Raw genomic sequence first — 19245 nt, 5'->3', positions numbered from 1 at the left:
ATACATAGTGTAGAGTACAAAGTGCCTCATAAACTGCAGAAAACTGTGCTTAAGCTCAGAGAAGCAGGGACTGTAGGCTTACAGATGGCAGACATTTTATTCCTTCAGCTCTGGAAGCTAGAAGCCTTGAGTTCTGGTAAATATAGATGGGTAAGGGCCCAGTGCTAGTTACATGCTGTCTCACATGCAGGCAAGAGCAAGCTAACACTGGCTTCTTGCAAAGGCACTGATATAGTTGTAAGACTCTATCCTCTCATCTAAACACATTTCAAAACTCACCTCTTACTTCTTTGGGCCCCAAAGATTAGGATCTCAACATACGTATCAAGCAGGTCCTATAGGAGATAGAGGGGAGGATAGCCTGCAGACAGTCAATCCACACTAAGCTAATACTATATGCTATTTTTTTTATTGCTGTTTCTTGTGATGGGAGAGCATGGATAGAACAGGAGAATGGAGGCTTTGTGCTTAGAGGAAAATCCAAACAGCACCTTCATACTTCTGTTGAAATAATCCATTCAGTGTGTTAGGACAATCTCATTCTCTAGCTCCAGAACTGAATTCATGTATAGGATTCAGCCAGAAGGCCAAAAGAGGAATCAATTCTGTGATTTATCCCTTAAGATTTCTGAAGGAACTGTATTTCTGTTGATGGATAGAATTTAGAAAAGCCTTTCTAACCTTTGACTGTGTTTGCTCTAGCTACTTCATAGTCCTTCTCCCAGTGAGCATGGGCTGGACCTATTAGATACTACAGAGCTGAACATGGAGGTGAGTGTTCCAGCGCTAGTGCGTATGTCCTTAGAAGTGATGGTACCCAGCTGTCTATACATCCAGTAGATGGAAAGACCACCTATTGATGGTCTTCAGTAGCCTTCTTGGGGAACTAGAATGGCTACCCCAGAATACACAACATTCTGTTTACTATTTAATCTCTTCCCATGGCTCCATGTCTTCTATCTCCTTCTGGTTGCAGGATTTCTGATGGAACTTTGGGCCCTTCTGCTTCTCCACTTCCCACTTCAAGGCCATGAGTAAGCAGAAGGAAGGAGTACAATGAAGTATTCCTTTGGGTCCCAGCCAAGTACTTTAAAGCAAAGAAAAGTGACCTTATTTTTCAAACCTCCATTTCTTTCTGAAGTGGGGGCTATATAGAGAAGCCATGAGCCCTGTCATCCTTAATGCATTAGAGCTCTATGCTTCTGCCTGTTTGCTGGGTTGGAGTTGGGTGGGGGCTTCATCTCAACACTGGACTTCAGTAAACCTTTGGTTTTCTATTTGGTACTTCTTCCCTGAAACACTGCCAAGCTGTAGATACAAAGCTCTCAATAAACATATTCATATCAGCTATTTCCAGGTGTGGTTTGAGATTGTAATGCTGATGTAGATTGGGTTCTTTGGCTTCCTTGACACTGTGGCCCCCTACTTAAGTGCCTCTATACCTACCGTCAGATATTTCCTGTATAGGTTCTCACGTATAGGTGGATCAGTCAGTGAGATGAGTGGGGCAGATGGCTGAAAAGAGTTTGGCTATCTCTGAGCCAAAGTGAGAAAAGATGGCACTGATAGGCAGTGAGATGAGACTTCTTGAAACTTGTTCTATCCACCTAGCCAGGTTACATGGGCTGCCATGTGGTGGCTGTCACCTAGTGGTTCTTTTCATACCTTAATCCTAAAGATGTGGAAGTTTTCATACTCACAATAGCTGAAAGTACAAAAATACAGAAATTATTGTACATGTTCAACCCCAAATCCAAGAACTGGAGGAAGGTGACTCTGTCCGGGCCTCAAAAGTCCTATTTCAGTGTTCTCAAACGCATATGTCTGGTCTGATAGCCACAAAATTGCCTCAGGAGACCTGCCTTCTGGAAACTGGACTTGTTCATTCTTGCTCTACTTATTGTAGCAGCATAGGACCAGATAGGCTGTCACAAATGTGAACATAACTGGGTGGCTTACTGATGTCACTACTTCCTTCTGTGGCTTAAAGAGTTCTTCAGCCTTTCTGTGGAGATATGATTCTGGTTCATTTCCTTCCCTTTTCTGAGCATCACCATCAGCCAGTGGTTGTGTGGAAAGAACAGCCTTCCAGTGATCAGGCCAGCTTGCCCAAAGTGTTTCTACTTGTCCCCACCTTGCTGGTCTTGCCCCATTTCCTCTCTCCTTCCAGATAAAAGAGGAGGTTGGAATGGGGGTCTCTTTGGAAGCAGGCAGCCTAGTGCAGCAGATTCAGGGATTCATGGAATCTGGAATCAGATGGAACACTGAGGTAAAAATATACAAGAAATATGAGGTAGATGAATTCAGGAGGAAAAAGATTCCTGAGGTATTTAAATACCAGCAAGTTAAGGATACTTCAGAAATGAAAAGAGAAACTTGGAGGCTTTGTAAATATGGACATCCAGATAATAATGTGGTAGATTGATCCCTGGCCTCAGAATCTGCAGATGTGTTAGACCTCCCACCCCTCAGACCCCAATTTATTGACACTATGTTGGTAGAGTGGGTTATCTCCCCTTTGAATATGTGTTCTCTCTTACGGTTTCTATTGCTGTGAAGCAATAGAGGAGAGGAAAGGGTTTATTTGGCTTACACTTTGCATTACTACTGATTGTAGTCCATTGAATGAAGTCAGAAAAGGAACTCAAATAGGGCCAGAACCCACAGGCAAGAGCTGATGCAGAAGTCATGGAAGGGTGCTGCTTACTGGCTTGCTCATCATGACTTGCTCAGTCTGCTTTCTTACAGAACCCAGGTCCACCAGCCCAGCGATGGTACTACCCAAGAGGCCCTTCCCTTCACCAATCACTAATTAAGAAAATGTGCTGTACCTTATGGAAGTATTTTTTTTTTCCTTAACTTAGGTTCCTTCCTTTCAGATGACTCTGGCTTATGTCAAGTTATCATAAAACTAAGCAGGATGGGCTCTGAATGCTCGGCTAAAACACTATGGTAGAAAAGATGCTAGACCATTTATTAGCTTAGACTTTAAGGAAACTACCTGGTTCTGCTTCCAATTTCTTAAGCTGGGCAGTTCTGGAATCAGGTATCCTACTGTGAGAAAGCCTAAGCAGCCACATGGCCAGGCTGTGTACAGTTGTACCAGATAATAGCCCTTTTAGAAGTTCCAGCAGTTGCTGCCAAATATGGTCTGGACAGGAATAGATGACCCCAAGCCTAGCTTGAAAGTTTCCTCAGGGAAGGCCCAGACATTGGGAAGCTGAGATGAGTCATCCATTCTGTAGTCATGTTTCCCAAAGCCCTGACCATAGAATCCATTAGTATAAGAGGTTGTTTTTACACTGCAGAGTCTAGAGAGGTTTGCAGTGTTGCCATGGTAACTAGGACAGACCCTTAGAGACATAGCAGTCCAGAATTTTGGGGATGTCTTTGTCATTTAACTTTTTTCCCAGGTATGGTGGCACATGCGTAATCTTAGCATTGGGGAGGCTGAGTCAGCAGACCACGAGTTTGAGATCAGCCTGGGCTGTTTCAAAAATAACTACTTGTAAATGATATAATTATAATTTCAAAAACCAGTTACAATAAAAAATAGTTTAAGTATGTCAATATATATTGTGGGGCATTATCATTCAGACTATCATAGTATTGAAATAGTTTGTAGTTACAGGTACATTTTGGGTTAAAAAGAAAGATTTAGAACAAAAAGAAACTCATAAAAAAAAAAGAAAAACGTAAAAAAAGGCTTCTGCGTTTTCTGAAGTTCTTGTTGAAAACTGTTTTGATAAATAGTTGTAACAACCTCTTTAACTTCAAAAAGGATTTCAACATTAATCCAAATCTTTTGATTCAGGGTCTCTCACTGAACTTGGAGCCCTCTGGAATTCTCCTGTCTCCTCCTCAATACTGGTATTATATGCACATGTCCAATATATATATATATACACATACACACACACACATATATATGTTGTTACTTGAACTCGGGTCTGCCTACATACATGGCAGACATTACCAACTAAGCTATCTCCATACCTCTTGTAGTTTTGTTTTGTTTTCATTTTTATACATATGGCTGTTTTGCCCGCACGATGGGGCTGTTCTGCCCCCACAATGTCCTTATGCATGGATGTACCAACCAGGTGTGAGAAGTGCTCAAAGAAGCCAGAAAAGGGCATTGGATCCCCTAGAACTGAAGTTACAGACAGGTGTAAACTGCCATGTGGATGCTGGGACTCAAACCCAGCAGCTCTGAAGAGCAGCTAGTGCTCTTAACTACTGAGCCATCTTTTCAGCCCTAAGACTTATTTGTATGGTGTTTGTATGTATGTCTGTGGTTTGCATGTATGCAGGTGCCTTCAGAGGCCAGAAGAGGCCATTGGATGTCTTGGAGCACTTGAAATGGATGTTGAGAACTAAACATGTTGAGAACCAAGCTGATGTCCTCTATAAGAGCAACACATGCTCTTAACCATTGAGTCACCTCTCTTGAACACACTGTTTTAATTTAAAAGTTAGAAATGATCTTCATTTCTCCTGAACATTTGTGGATGGCTTAGATAACACTGGGTTTTCTTCACCCATTTCAGTCAGCTCAACTCTGCCTGTGTTGGTGAAGGCATGGTGGGAATCTGTCAACAATACTTCAGACTGACCAGGCCTATGCCAGGCTGAGCCCTGAACTAGGCCAGCTTGAGAGGCAGATATGGAGGCTTTTCATGGGTTTATGAGTAATGCTAAACAATGCTTTTTTAGAGTTCTAACTCTATTCTGTTAGCTCAATATTAAATAATTGTTTTTAAATCATGTAATATTCAGAAAGGCCTGTGTATAGTTATATGGGGGGTGAGTGGTACTTAAGATAGAACCCAGGGCCTGTTCCATTCCAAGCCAGTTTTCTGCCGCTGAACTATGTCCCCAGCCCTTTTTACTTCATTTTTGTTGAGACAGAGTCTTGCACTATATATCCTAGGCTGGCCTTGAACTACAGCCCTTTTGCCTCTGCTTGCGTGCTATGATTACAACTTTACATCACCATTTCTGGGAAGTTCCCCTACCATAATACAAAGTGCATTTAGTTCTGTAAGAGCCTCCAGTGTCTGCATAGTTCATTCTCTTTAAAATCCAAGGTACTCTTTTAACTGTAAACATATATAAAATCAAGAAACAGTTTATCAACTAGAGGGACCTGAGTTTGGGTTCATAGAACACAGTAAATTGTGATATGGTAGTGTTCATCTGTAATCCCAGTGTTCCTAAGGCAAGCTGGAAGACAGAGACAAGGCTTCCCAAGACGCTAATGGGGCCAGCTAGCCAGTCATACTCAGGGACAAACAACAGACCCTGCCTTAAACAAGCTGAAAGATGAGAGGACAGACACTCAAGACTGCCTTCTGACCTCCATATGCACACTGTGGTACCTGCACACTCCCACACAGACACAACTATTTTTAAAAACATACATGGCACAGAGTAAATATTTTCATTCCAAAATGGGCAAATTCAGGCATAGCAAAAAAAAAAAAAAATATAAAAAAAATAAAAAAAAATAAAAAAGAATAAGACTAAAACTTGGTAAATGGCACTTCTTATCCTCACTCCTGGCACCAGTTTTTCTGGTTTAACAACATTTCTCATCAGTAACCAACTACCTAACAAAAGGAGGGGCATAGTTTTGGTGCAACGGTTGAGAGGAATTCAGTCCATCATGGTGGGGAAGGCAAGGTAATGGGAGAAGTTTGGTCTGTAGTACTACCCAGGAAGCAGATACATCAAATGCCTGTGTTCATCTCAAGCCCTATCATTTAAAAGCATCTCAGTCTTAGTGGATAAGAGTGCAAGTATGAGAACCTCAGTTCTGAAACTGGCACTCATATGAAAAGCAAGGCATGGCCACACATCACTGGTCATGTCAGAGGAGCTGCAATTAGAAATGGAGTTCAAGTCATTGAATAGCAAGCAAAACTAAATCCTGGAGAGGTAAAGCTGGGGGGTGGGGGGGTAGGGTGTGTGTGTAGGAGGGTGGACTGTCTCCATAATGACCCCTTGATTCTGCTGTACTTCCTTTTGGTTGCTGCTTCTGTGTTCCTGCTGTGTGTATTTGGCATGGTGTAATTAACATGAGAAGATCATACTGTATCTAGTATAGTGTGATTGTTTCTTGGGAAAACCCACTCCTCACTGGGCAGTTACTTGCAGATCATAATGAAAACTATTATATATTTTTTCTTATGATTTTACATATTGATCCCAGTTCCCTCTCCCTCCCATGCTCCCCAACCCCCCTCCTATCCCATCCCTCACTCCACAGGGAGGGAGATACCTTCCAGGAGGGATCATCAAAATCTGTCAAGTCATTTGGTACAGGGACTAGGTCCTCCCTCCTGCCTCTAAGCTAAGGGAGTATCCCTCCATGGGGAATGTGTCCCCAAAGTCCTTTTGTACACCAGGGAAACATCATGGTTTCATTGTCAGAGGTCCATTAAGACTGCCCAGACTTCTAACTGAGACCCACATTCAGGGGGTCTGAGTCTGTACAATGCTGGTTTCCCAGCTATCAGTCTGGGGGTCCATGAGCTCCCCTTGTTCAGGTCAGCTGCCTAGTAGTTCACCTACTTCACACCTTTCCAGTCTCTGACCTGCTGGAGGGCTAGGTCTCTCAGCAGCAGCCACACATCTTTAACCCCCAGCACTATGGGAGGAAGGGACAGGAAGACAGCTGGGGCTTACTGACCGCAAGCCTACCTCTAGGTTCTATGAGAGACCACGTGATAGAACAGGACACCCAATATAATCTCCAGCTTCTACATGTGTACTGGTGTGCACACCTGTACACACATGGATATACAATACACACACACACACACACGATGATGACAAAACCCCAAACTGGTGTTATTGCTTTATGTTCTGCCAAAGAGGAAAGTTAATGGTGCTGTGTCTGAGTCACAAGGTGAAGAGATTGTCTGGGTCACTGAGAAAGTCTTTGGCTACTGGGTAAAAGTTATCAGTCTTTGAACCCTAGTTCCCTGATCCGGGGATTATAGAAAGAGAAAATAATCTGTCTTGAAGTGAGGGGAGGCAATGGAAGGACAGAGTTTCCTTCTGTCCATAGATCTTTGAAGACTTCACTGTGGTCTCTTGAGCCCTGCCCTGGAGATAGCATGAAGCACTGCACTCCTTAGAATGCACAAAACAAATCACTCTAGACTCTATAGAGTCCTGGGTGTGTGGAGAAACAAGATGACTAGGACAGAAAGCACTAAGGGGCTGTGGCTATGAAGGAGTGAAGTAACAAACTAGAAAACATTCCTACTCACCCAGTCTCAGTAGAACCAATGGAAGAGCTGAGTGTGGAGGTGCACACCTTTAATCCCAGAACTCTGGAGACAGAGGCAGGTGGGTCTCTGAGTTTGAGGCCAGCTTGGTCTACAGAGTGAGTTCCAGGACAACCAGGGGTACACAGAGAAACCTTGTCTCAAAAAAAGAACCAGTGGAGAATTATGTAGAAGCCAAACAAGTGTCCCAAGTTGTTGCAGCAGCCTTTTAAGAATTCACATGGTGAGGTAGCCTGTCTCAGTGATTAAGGGATACTGTTTGAGTCCCAGCTCTCTGTTGATGTTGCCTACGACTATTTACCATTTGTTGACATAGCGTTTGTAGTTCATTTACCTAGCTAATTTTACTTATCTGTAAAATGATTTTACTTTTTAATGGGGGGGGGGCAGCATGTGGGTGCAGATGCCAGAGGAGGGCACCTTGGAGGCTAGATTTCCTGGAGCTGGAATTATAGGTTGTTGTGAATGATGAACATGTGTGTTGGAAACCAACTCCCAATGTATAAGAGCAGCACATGCTCCTAACTGCTGTCTGTGCATCCCTTAATTGTTCTGGTGTTTGGCTTGTTTTGAAGAGTCCCATATTGTAGCTGAGGATAGTCTGGAACTCACTATGTAGCCTAGGGTGGTCTCTAATGAATGATTATCTTTCTGTCTCCACTTCCCAAATGTGGGATCACAAGTGTGAGACATCACTTTGGGCCATTAAAAAATTTTTTTTTGTAAGCTCAAGAGCAGTTTTCTTGGTTTGAAAGAAGAACAACAGAGTAGACAGGCTGAGAACTTTAACAACTGCTGGGAGGAAGGAGATGAAGAGGAAAAGAGAAAGCCAGGCCTATTGCAACAGAAGTCAGCAGGTCAGCTCCATGACAGAAGGATACTTTGGAGAAAGAGTAAAAGCCCAAATATATTTATTTAATTATCTGTGTGGGAGTAGGAGGAAGCTTACCATTGTAGTTAATGCTGTAGGTTTGAGAGGGTGGTAACATTTTTGTCAGGGTCCCAGAAAATCCATTGGGAAAGTTATTTGCTTCAGAGCAGTAAGTTAGCCTGAACCGATTTAGCATAGTAGTATACACTCATTAATTTGATAAAAGAGTAAAATATGCACTGGGAAGATGGTTTACTTAATAAATTGCTTGCTGAACAAGGATGAGGACTTGAGTTCAATGCCCCCAAACCCATGTTAAAATAAAAGGAAAAGATGGAGTGCATGTGCCTATAATACCAGCCCTTGGTCAGCTCCAGGTCCAGGGAAAAACCCTGACTCACATAATAAGATAGAGAGTATCAGAGGAAGACACCTGATGCTGACCTCTGGCCTCTGGCCTCTACATGCACAGACCTGCATACATGTGCATACACAAATACATACGCACAGAGAAGGAAAAATATGTAAAATGTACAAATGACAAGCTTTAGTCCACAAGCTCAGACAAACATATAGCTTCTTTCCTCCATGACTTTAAGCCCTTCTGCCCAGAAAGTGGAAATTTCAACTTCTGAGCCTCCCCACTTTCTCAGTTTTCCCTAAGGTTGTGCCAAGGCATGTAGAATGAGGTGCCTTTGGGTTTCAGTCTACACACTATGGTCTGGGCATATGCCAGATCTGACCTCAGGAATCTGCTCCCACCCCACCCCCTTTCTGGCACACCTTCTTCCTTCAAATGCTGAGTTGTAGCATGAGCTCCCTTCCCCTCCCTGGCTTCTTATGAGCATTTGTCTGAACCACAGTTTCTGTAGGTTTCCTTAAGGAAACTGAATGTTTGAATCAAGAGCAAGCGCTAGGCCAACATTACCAAATTCACTCTAACCCCAGTTACTGCTTCCCTGAAGTCGCCAGCTTTCCACAGAGAAGGCTCTGCCTAACAGGAAGGAAAAGTAGAAACACCACAAGGAAAATAACAATTAGTTATTATCTCAAAAGCATCCTGAGCTGGCAGGGTAACTCAGTTCAGAGAGCTTGTGCAGGGTGTTTATGAAGGCCTGGGTAGTAACACATGCTTACAACCTTAGCAAACTGTAGATGGAGGCAGGAAGATCGGAATTTCAAGGTCATCCTCAGCTACATAGTTCAAGACTAGCTTGGTCTACATGTAACTGGCACAAAACAAAATCCTGGAAAAAATATGTATGTATATATATACATACATACATACATATCATATTTATTTATTTTGTATGTGTGGTCACATGCATGCATGCAACAGCACACAAATATGTTAGGTCTCGGGAAGTTCATAGATCCAGAAATGAGCTCAAGCTGCACCAGCATGCCCCAGGAATTTGAGAAATGAAATGTATTCATGTCCACCAAAAGGAGTCATTTCCCTTGCCTCTTGGGGTGGGGGTGGGGGTGGGATGGGGGGAAAAACATAGCTTTCTATTGAAATACATGTGTGGTTGCATATCAGAGTCCATGCTGGCCTCCAAGCTCCCTCAGTCCCTATTCACAAGTACCTGTTACACACTTCAAATTCCCCATGCCTCCTGGCTATCCTAATCTCAGATCCCCGCTTCCTTTACACCCCTGTAATCTTTCTATTCTCTGTCTCTTGTTATCTCCACTTTGCTTTCACATTTCCCTGGCTACACCCTGTCTACTTTTCCTCTCTGCTCTGAACTCTTCTAGATGCTTCTAGACATTTTCTCTCTCTTTGTTAATTCCATCATGGGAGAATAAGACCACTACCACAATCTTTGAACCAAATTTGAAGCAGGTTTTATTAAATACTGGCCAAAATGATGGACACTGGCCAGGTCCATATCTGGGATGCCCACAGAATGGTCTCGAATTACATTAGTTAGGTGCTTATTATAAAGGCGAAACACACAAGCCTATGTGTTAGGAGCAGTTTTCCCACCAGCCTGGTCCCATAGCCGTGTCAGCCCCAAGTAACACATAGAGATGCTAGATTAGATATAAAACTGTTGGCCAGTTACTTGCATTTCTTACTGGCTAGCTCTGTCTTAACTATTAACCCATTTCTATTAGTCTAAATGTTTCCACATGGTTTTATCTTACCGGAGAGAGGGTTCAGAGCTTCTTCTCTCAAGTCTCTACATCTTGACTCTCCCACTGCATCTCCCAGAATCTTCCTTGTCTCTTAGTCCCACCTATCTTGCATTCCTATGCAAGTGCTCTATTCATTAACCAATAGAGAAACCTATTTATAGAATGACATCTCCCATCAGCTATGTACTTCCTGCCTTCATACAACTGGGGGGGCAAGCATACATCCTGATGTACTTCCTGCCTACATGTGATTAAGTACATCCTGTACAGTGGGGGTACAAAAGTGAAAATGTGGCTTACTGCTTACATGAACAGCAGTCTCCAGCATTCCAGGAAATTATCTGTCCTCCGGCAAGTGGGGCTTACAGATTAGAGGCATTTTTGTTTTATAGATCTCTTAAGCACAGTAACAAACTTAAAACATAACTTTAGCCCTCACATCTTATCTATAATAAAAACCTTCCTTAATGGGGCAGCCATTGCAGCAGTTACTTTTCTGCTTTATGTTGCTTTACTTCGATACAATATAGAAGTCAGAGGACAACTTGCCACAAGTCTTTTTCTCCTTCTACCCTGTGAGGGCCCAGTGACTGAACTCAGGCATCAAGTGCTGTTACCAGAATCCCCAATATTCTGGATTTTAATGGACTTGGCCATACAGAACCCTGTGTTTGGACCCTAGGAACTGACTCTTGTTAAAGCCACTGCCTGGTTTTCTCTCTGCATTAGGTCAAGCCATTAGAAAGAAAAAGGGCCCCCAAGAAAGAGCTGGTTGCCTCCACAAGGAGGACAGGATGTGGTGGTCAGGGCTTCTGGTAGAAGCAGTGTTTATGGGAAGACTTCCATGCCTGAACTGAAGAGTTGATTGATGTTCATCCCATCTACCCAGAAGGTACAGGAAAGATCATGATGTTCTATGTGAAAGGGGTGGGGGGGTGGGGAACATGACTCAATGGGGGATGTCCTGTATGCTGTGAATATATGTTTTCTTATTGACTGATGAATAAAGCTGTTTTGGCCAATGGGCAGGCAGAATTTAGCCAGACAGGAAATCCAAACAGGGATAGAGAAAGCAGTAGGTGGAGTCAAGGAGATGCCATGTAGCAGCTGCCAAGGAAGCAAGAGGTCTGGGTATCACTGGTAAGCCAAGATCATGTACAGATATACAGAGTAATAGAAATGGGTTAATAATTAAGAGAGAGCTAGCTGTTAAGAAGCCTGAGCAATAAGCCAAACAGTTTATAATCAATATAAGCCTCAGTGTATTTATTTGGGACTAAATGCCTGTAGGACCAGACAGGACAGAAACTTTTGTCGACAGTGACGGCTTTTAGATATGGTAAAGGAGAAAGTTTATTACAGACATGTGGCAGAGCATAGTCAGAGGCAGAGACATCTGGGAGAGTCCAGAGTAGACATGCCCCTGAGCCATGTGGGGAAAGTGGGGAAGGGAAAGGAGAGGGGACAGAGGGGAGCAGATGGAGCAGCCAGGGAGCTCAAAAGAGAGTAGAGAAAAGGAATCAGGTAACCAATATGGTTGCATTATACAGGGAAGGTTAGTCCAGCCCCTGGCCTAGAGAAGTTTAGGGTAGGGAGTGGGGTGTGCCAGCCAGAAGGGCCCTGTAACAGGTAGGGTCTAAGGGATGCAAGGAGAACCTAGGGGCCGTGTCTGCTTTGATAGCTTAATGGACACCTCAACCATTTGTCCCAGATCTGAAACTTAACTGCTTCTAAAGACTGGTAAAGATGGCCATTAAAACTGCAAACACAGGCTCTGAAGTTACAGTTAATTATCTAATTAGCCTTGTGGACAATCAAGGGAAAGTGCAGCGTTGTTATGGGAACTTTCAAAGGTCCTGTGTCCTACACTCCTGGCCTCTCTGAGTTGAGTCAGCTTTGTCACATTTACTGGAGACAGCAGGTCTCTGTCAGGTTTGTCCTCTGGGCTTTAGAGGCAATCAAAGGATCAAGAGAATGCTGGCTAGGCTGGGAACTGTGGAGGCAGTGGCCTGGAGGCCACACTGGTTGGCACCTGTGAGGGCTGGTTTTTATGCTTAGAGGGGCATGAAATGACAAGATAGTCCCCAGATAATAGCCTGGGCTCTGGTATAGACCTGGGATCCAGGCTCCGTACATGACATTCTGATCCCTAGGCAGGGTCACCTGTCACCACATGCACGGAAGCACTCTGGTCAGTTTGTGGCATTCTGTAAACAGTCTTGCACAGGACAGTGATTTGAAGCAACACTTAATGAAAGAAAAACAATTTGGTAGGGCCACTTACTGCCTGTGATAGAATTCATGGGCAAGAGCCAACTTGTTCTTGGGACCTCCAAATTCAACACAGGGCATGCTGCCACACAATGGGTGGGGAGAGTCAAGCAGGGAGGCAGAACAGGTCAGAGACAGCAAGCTTTGGCTCCATGTGAAATCGGGGCGGGCAAGTGAAGGACTGACCTGTGTGTTGTCCGGTTACCTAGGCTGCGGCAGTGAAGCCAAGGGCCATGTGGGGTGACAAGCCAGCCAAATTGTTATTTCTTGCTCTTCCCAGCAGATGAGGAATAGGTGGATGGTGGTAAGAGCAGCAGAGGGAAGCCAATTGGTTAGAATGGGAGTCAACAGGATGGTGGAGATGGGCCAAAGCCTTGGAACGTGCTTTGGATCCAGGCAGCTTGAAGTCAGGCACCAACAAGCAGAGCTCTGCATGGGGCAAGTGAACTCTACCTCTGGGTTTCCAGGTGGGCATGGGACAGGAGCAGGAAAGGATGGTGGTGGGCTGCAGACTCAAAGTGGGGACTACTAATGTATAATAAAGAGAGTGTGCTAGGTTGTTCAGGCTGGCTCCTGGATGCGCCACCCCCCCCCCAGTGGCTTTCCTGAATGCAGGGTCTCCCATTCTCCACTTGCTCCGCTCGCAGCCCCTTACCTGGGTAAGGCTGGATGGAATCTGGGCTAAGCACCTCATGACTAGCCATGCACCCTCCTCTCCCTGACTGAAGTCAGCAACCCCTGCAGCCTTCCCCACCACTGCAGGTCTAGGGAAAGGCAAGCAAATCTTGGCACTGTAACTTTAAGAGGGGGAACTGGTTACCCTGAGGGCCTTTGAGAAGGAAATAGTGTTAAGTTGTGGGGAGCCACTACTGTGGCTCTAACTGCTGATAGCATGAAAACAGGAACATAGGTTGCCCCTGTAGCAAATATGGCCCAGGCTCAGGCCCTGGCTCTCTTCTCGTCCTTGCTGACCCTCTATGTCTCTGAAGGTGAGTGGGGAGGCCAGAGAAATGCTGGGCCATGGGGGTGGAGACACAGCCACTGACCTTCCTGTCTTCCCTCAGGAAGTCCCAAGGTATGGGTGCAAGTCCAGATGGAGGCCACCAAGCTCCTATCCCTCTCTCTCTCTCTCTCAATTCGCTGTGGTTTTAGGAACTGACCTCATCTCTCTGGTAACAGTGAGCTGGGAAGGATTTGTTGATGTCCAAAGGACCAAACTAGCTGTGTTACATCCAGAACTTGCCACCCAGCAGTGGGTCCCTGACTCCCAGGCCAGCTGGGAAACCTCCAACAGTGTCTTCCTCACTCTGACCCTGGAACAATCGAAAGCAAGAAACTCCCTGGCCAACACCACATTCTGCTGCGAGTTTGTTACCTTCCCCCATAGCTCCAGGGTTACCTGTGGAGATCTGCAGAGCTCAGATCCAGATGTATCTTGAGGAGTGGAGGAAGGGGGGACCTTGACACTAGCTGCCCATCTGGCACCTTCCTCTGTTTCTAGGACTCTCTGTTCTGACTCTTCAAGGAGACCTGGCTAGGATCTTGGGAACTTCAGGGTTTCTCCTGCTTGGTTTCGTCTTTATACTATATCTCCTGTGGTGGTAGAAGCATTGGTGAGAATGGGCTCAGTAACATCCCCACCCCACTTGGCTAGCTGCCCTCTGCCCCTGACTCCTCCTGTTCTGTCTCCCAGGTGTTTCAGTAAATCTCAGTCATCTGCCACCAGCACCCAGGCACAGAGGCAAGCTCAGGTGAGGCTTGAAGGATGGTCTCTGGGCACCAGTGGTCCCCCATAGTCTGCCAACCAAGCATCCCTGAACACTTTCCACCACCCACCACCCTGTTCAGCTCCTCTGTATGAGGCTGTGGTTCACCCTGACCAGCACCTGCCCTAGTGTACACCACTCTCCACTGATGACCCACACTCACCAAGCAGTCCCTGGTCCTGTCTTCCCAGCTTCCCCAAGTCTCTGCACACTGGCAGCTTCATCTCCACTGAGAATGGACTGTATGCTTTGGCAGGGGAGAGACTGCCCCACACAGTTTCCAACATCCTTGCTTCCACAGACCTTCTGGAGCACCGTAGCCTGGAAAGATGCTTGGGAGTTCAATGAGAGACACCCTCGGTTCCCTCCAGCTATTTGGGACATCACTCTGCACCAGGCCTCTTCATGAATCTTGTTTTGCTTTTAGGCCCCTGATAAGCTAGAATGTGGTCAGTGTATGAGCGTGTGGTCACAGGTGTGAGTGGAGGAGCAGGACAAAGGTCATTACATCCTGTTTTGCACATTTCAAACCTCCCAGATGATTTTAATAATGTCATTAAAGTGGTCCTTCTGTTTGGGGCTTTAGCTTTATTTAGACTTTGCTTCTTTAGGAAGTCAGAGGCAAATTCAGTCAATCAGGAGGTAGAAGCAGGTTGAAACCAGAAGGGACTGGGACTAAGACCCAGGCTGAACCTGTGGTTGGTCCTTGCTGAGGGACCCTTCAACCCCTGTTGTCTGACCTGATCTCCTCATGCTCAACTCCCTGTATAGCTGGAGTGGCACCCTCACACCCTCTTCCAGATGCCATTGTTGCTCCTCTAGCTCTTCTTTATGAGCAGAGAAGCAGACACTGCTCCCCAGTGGCCACTCAGAGGCAGGCAGAGGCCTTGTAGACACAGGGACTGAACACAGGCTTACCCAAATCCAGTCGTTCCATCCAGGAACTGGGTTCCTCTGCATGAGATAAGCACCCTAGGCCTTCACATCATCTGCAGAGGAGACAAAATGAGTGAGACACCCTGTGGGCCATAAGGACCTCGGGTTTAGATTTCTGGGTCACTCTAGCATGGTGAGCCACATAGCTTGATTATGTGAGGCTCCTCTTGCTTGCAGGGTGGGTAAGGAAGGTGAGGAAGCCTAAGGAGAGAGATGGCAAGCCAGGAGCCTGAGAAGCTGTGTTGTCTGGCACGTGTAGGCTTTGCCACCCTTGAACAGAGCCTGAGATACAGAGAAGGTTGGGAGAGAGGCAGGAGGTCTTTTAGAGGGAAAAAAACCAGCCTGAGCAATCCTGGTGGGGCTGGCTTCTACTGCACCCCTGGAACTTCTATAAATGGCCTTGTCTCTACCAGGTGACAAGTAACACTCCTGCTGAGGGCTCAGATGGTCCCCGAGGGGCCGTAGCCCAGGAAGCCATGGGTTAGGGAATATCCTCAAAAGGATCCATGAGTGGGGAAAGTGACCTGGAATTCATAGCCCTGCCATCGACTGGGATGGGTAACTTGGGCCATCCCCAGCCACTGTCCAGAAGCTACCAACAGTTGTTCCTCTCCATGCCTACTCACATCTGGCAGGACCAGCAATTAGATCCCCAAGAATCCCCCCACTATCTCCTTCTGCCTCCAGTCACCCCAAACCTGGCTTCCTCAGTGCAGCCTCTGCTACCCTCAGCCTCATTCCCTTGACAACACCGCTTGAGTGTGTCCCTAGTCTCTCACCTTCCCTGTTCCTGTTGTCTGCCCCCCCAACCCCAGCAGGCCCCTGCATCTAACCCTGATGTCTGTACCCCAGCATAGCCCGGCTGTCTCCTCCTGTCTTTTTCAGGGTTCACTGCCCTCCTGGCAGCCCAGTCCCATCACTGCCACGCCCTTTGAAGCCTGTGCCCAAGACCTTTCTTCCTCAACCCAAGGCCTTGCACCAGGGACTAGCTACAATGGCTGTGAGACTGAAGGGATTGTAGGACCTCAAATCAATGGTTAGCTCTTGGGCTTCGAACCATCACCTAGTGCATTGTTCTCAGGGTCTCAACTCCAGTCTCATGGGGCCACCAGGCACAGGAAGTGGCTGGAAGACTGCCAACCATGACAACAAGCTATAGGATCTGAAAACCAAATCAGACTTTGAGAGCTTGGCCAACAGGACCAGGGAGATGGTCCTAATCAGGACGCTATGGGGTAGGAGCGGTCTGACTGGAATAGTGGGACCTGCCTCCTCCTTCCCTATTGCCTGAGATTTTTCCAAAGCCCCATGAGGGAGTCAGTCTGTGGCCACATCCCCAAAAGCACAGGACATTATGTCTGTTGGCAAAGTTATAGGAAGGGGACAAGGGTTCCCAAACTGAAGTTCCAGCCAAGCTCTGCAGAACAGCGGTCAATAGCAAAATGAATTTCACAGATCCTCTCTTAAAAAAAGATTTAGCATCTGTGAAATACATCAACTCGCTCATGAGACAGGTCTGGCTGGAAAGGGTCCAGGGCCTGAGAGTTACTAAGCCACAACCACCATCCAAAAGAGTAAAGGGGACATCACAGGTCATGTGAAGGATGAGACAAGGCAGAAGGTTAAAGTGGGAGGGAGGGCCAGGACACATCTCCCAGCAGAAAGTGGGGGCTGGGCTGAAAGACAGGTGCATCTATCTTGTCTGCAACCACAAGGGAAGATCCACAATATAGGAAAAGAAGAATTTGACTGATGGGGAGGTCCCACTCTTAGTGGTCCTGGGGAGGCCCTGGGGATTGGGTTACTTTACGAAACTTTCTGCCTCCTGAGCACCCCGGGTCCCTCCACGGGGCCTCCTTGCCTGTCTGATGGCTCTGCTGCTCTCATTTCCTGGAGAGAATCGGGACATTGCCTGGATCCTGCTTCTGCTGCTGCCAGCACCATGCCTGCAAGCTGGTGAGTGGTGGGACTTTGCCAGCAGGGACTCTGCCTTAACCACAGGGCGGGCCAGTGGGGCTGGGAAGAGTGGACTGCCATGTGGACAGGCCTCTGAGCCCCAGAGAGCTCATCCCTCAGAGTGGTCCAACCCAACTTTTACCTGTCTTTCCTGTCCCATAGGGGACGTAAGGACATAGGGACAGTCCTGGCTTGTGTTCCACACTTGCCTATGGACGATGACTCAGGAAGCTCTGGGTTGTCCTTTCCATCCCCCTCCACAGCTTCAGATCTCCCCATCCTTCCTAGGGAACTTGGCAGGATCCAATAGAGTAAATGTCTTGGGGTGGGGTGGGGGCTCAACAACTCCCATGCCTCTCTGCTGTCCAGGGAGGCTGTGTTGAGATCCCCTTCTTCTACTGCCCCTGGGGGTTGACAAAGGATCTGCAGATGAGGGTTCTCTGGAGATGGAAGCACTTCCATGGGGAATTTATCTACAATGCCACCCTGCCTTTCGTACAAGAGCGTTTGAAGGACCTAGTCACCAGGCCAGACACCCATCTTCCTCAGAATCTTGAACTTGCAGATGAAGGGGCAGACTATGTGCTTCTTCCAAGCTCATCTGAACACATAGAGAAGGCATGGAGGAATGGTAGTCACCCAAGGGGACGAAGCTCATTGTCATGGTGAGCACACTGGGCTCAGACTCTGATGCCCCTGGCTTCTTTGTCCCCTAGAAGTCACCTCAGGCTCCATACTCTGACCCTTGCTTTCTCTCCTGCCTCTGCCTGTCACCCAGGCCTCTGACAACATTATCTTCCTGACAATCATCCCCAAGTCTCAGCTGCTTCCTCTGCCTATGTCCCTCACTCTGCCCTCAGACCCAGCTGCACCTCACTTCCAAGTTCTCTCTCTTGTTCCAACCTGGCACTATGACCCTGCTCATAATAACAGCATTGCTCAGACCTGAGTCTCTGCAGCTGGTCTTTCCACAGTCGTGGCAGACAACAGAGCTGCCTTCTTATTTCTCCTGTGAACCATCTACTACCAGAAGCTTCCTTGGGATAACATAGTGCAGGTCCTGTGGTCCTTTACTCCCTGTCCATTTCTTCACCCTTTCTGTGCACCACTTCCCTCAGCCCAGACCACAAATAAAACACCAAGATAAGCCACTCCCAGATACCACCCTGATGGAAGTAAAGGGAGGTTGGAGATGGTACTAGACATGTGAAGGCCTGCCATGAGAGAGGATGCTTAAGCAAGCCATGCTTCTGCTTATGAGAGCCTTGCAGTGGCCATTTGTCTCCACCCAGGACAACAGCACCACCTACATTCTCCTCACCCTCTCCAGCCCAGCTGTGCCTGGACCACCTGCCCCCAAGAAGAGGCTGCCTACTCCAAAGTGGGAGTGAGTGATGCTCTTAAAGTCATCTAAGCTTGTGGTAGGGAGATTCCCAGCTTCTACAATACCCTTACCTACTGAAGAAACTCCAGGGTCAGTGAATCTGAATGCCCCAAACTACCAGTTCCCTCTTCAACTGTCTATATGTTACTAAAAACAAAACAAAACAAAAACAGTGGTACCTACAAAAGTTGACTAAGCCTAAGTGAGAACTCTATCACCTTCAACTTCCTTCCAAACCAAAGTGAACTCTGACAGAGAGCTCCTATCCATCACCTCCCCTCTAGTACTTTTTCAAAGTACTTGGTATTTTTATTTTGTTTTTCTGAGATGGGTCCTTAAGTCATCTATGCTGGCCTTTAACACAAGATATAGCCAAGGATGACTGCAAATTGTCCCATTTCCCCCAGCTGCTGTAATTATAGACATGCATCACCACACCTGGCTTCCTCTAGCGCTTTCTCTAGTCTCTCTCTCTCTCTCTCTCTTTTTTTTTCAAAGACTGCCTCAGGTCAGGCAACCTAAATTCTCAAACACTGGTAATCAGATTAGAAGCCAATGTCTGCCCCTAAGGGAATCATAATGTTCTTTTGAGACAAATGAAAGACTCAACACTCCCTA

General features: G+C 46.4%; 2 protein-coding genes across 2 annotated transcripts in view; both read left to right on the top strand.

Moving 5' to 3' along the window:
• Window positions 1-1062, top strand: part of Stag3 (stromal antigen 3) — a 31820-nt gene extending 30758 nt beyond the window's left edge. The window contains 2 exon segments of the mRNA XM_051205318.1: window positions 703-771; window positions 977-1062. Coding sequence (XP_051061275.1) covers window positions 703-771; window positions 977-985 — 78 coding nt within the window. The 3' untranslated portion in view covers window positions 986-1062.
• A 12415-nt stretch (window positions 1063-13477) lies between these two features.
• Pvrig (PVR related immunoglobulin domain containing) lies at window positions 13478-18634 on the top strand. The gene is given in 7 exon segments (XM_051205570.1): window positions 13478-13574; window positions 13650-13731; window positions 13733-14011; window positions 14085-14186; window positions 14279-14336; window positions 16173-16304; window positions 18536-18634. Coding segments are annotated over 7 exon segments (849 nt in total).
• Window positions 18635-19245: the final 611 nt, after the last annotated feature.

The sequence above is a fragment of the Phodopus roborovskii genome, unplaced genomic scaffold (assembly GCF_943737965.1).
Source record: "Phodopus roborovskii unplaced genomic scaffold, PHOROB, whole genome shotgun sequence".
Lineage (NCBI taxonomy): Eukaryota > Metazoa > Chordata > Mammalia > Rodentia > Cricetidae > Phodopus > Phodopus roborovskii.
The sequence above is the reverse complement of the archived record's forward strand: the minus strand, read 5'-3'. Positions and strand labels throughout refer to the sequence as shown.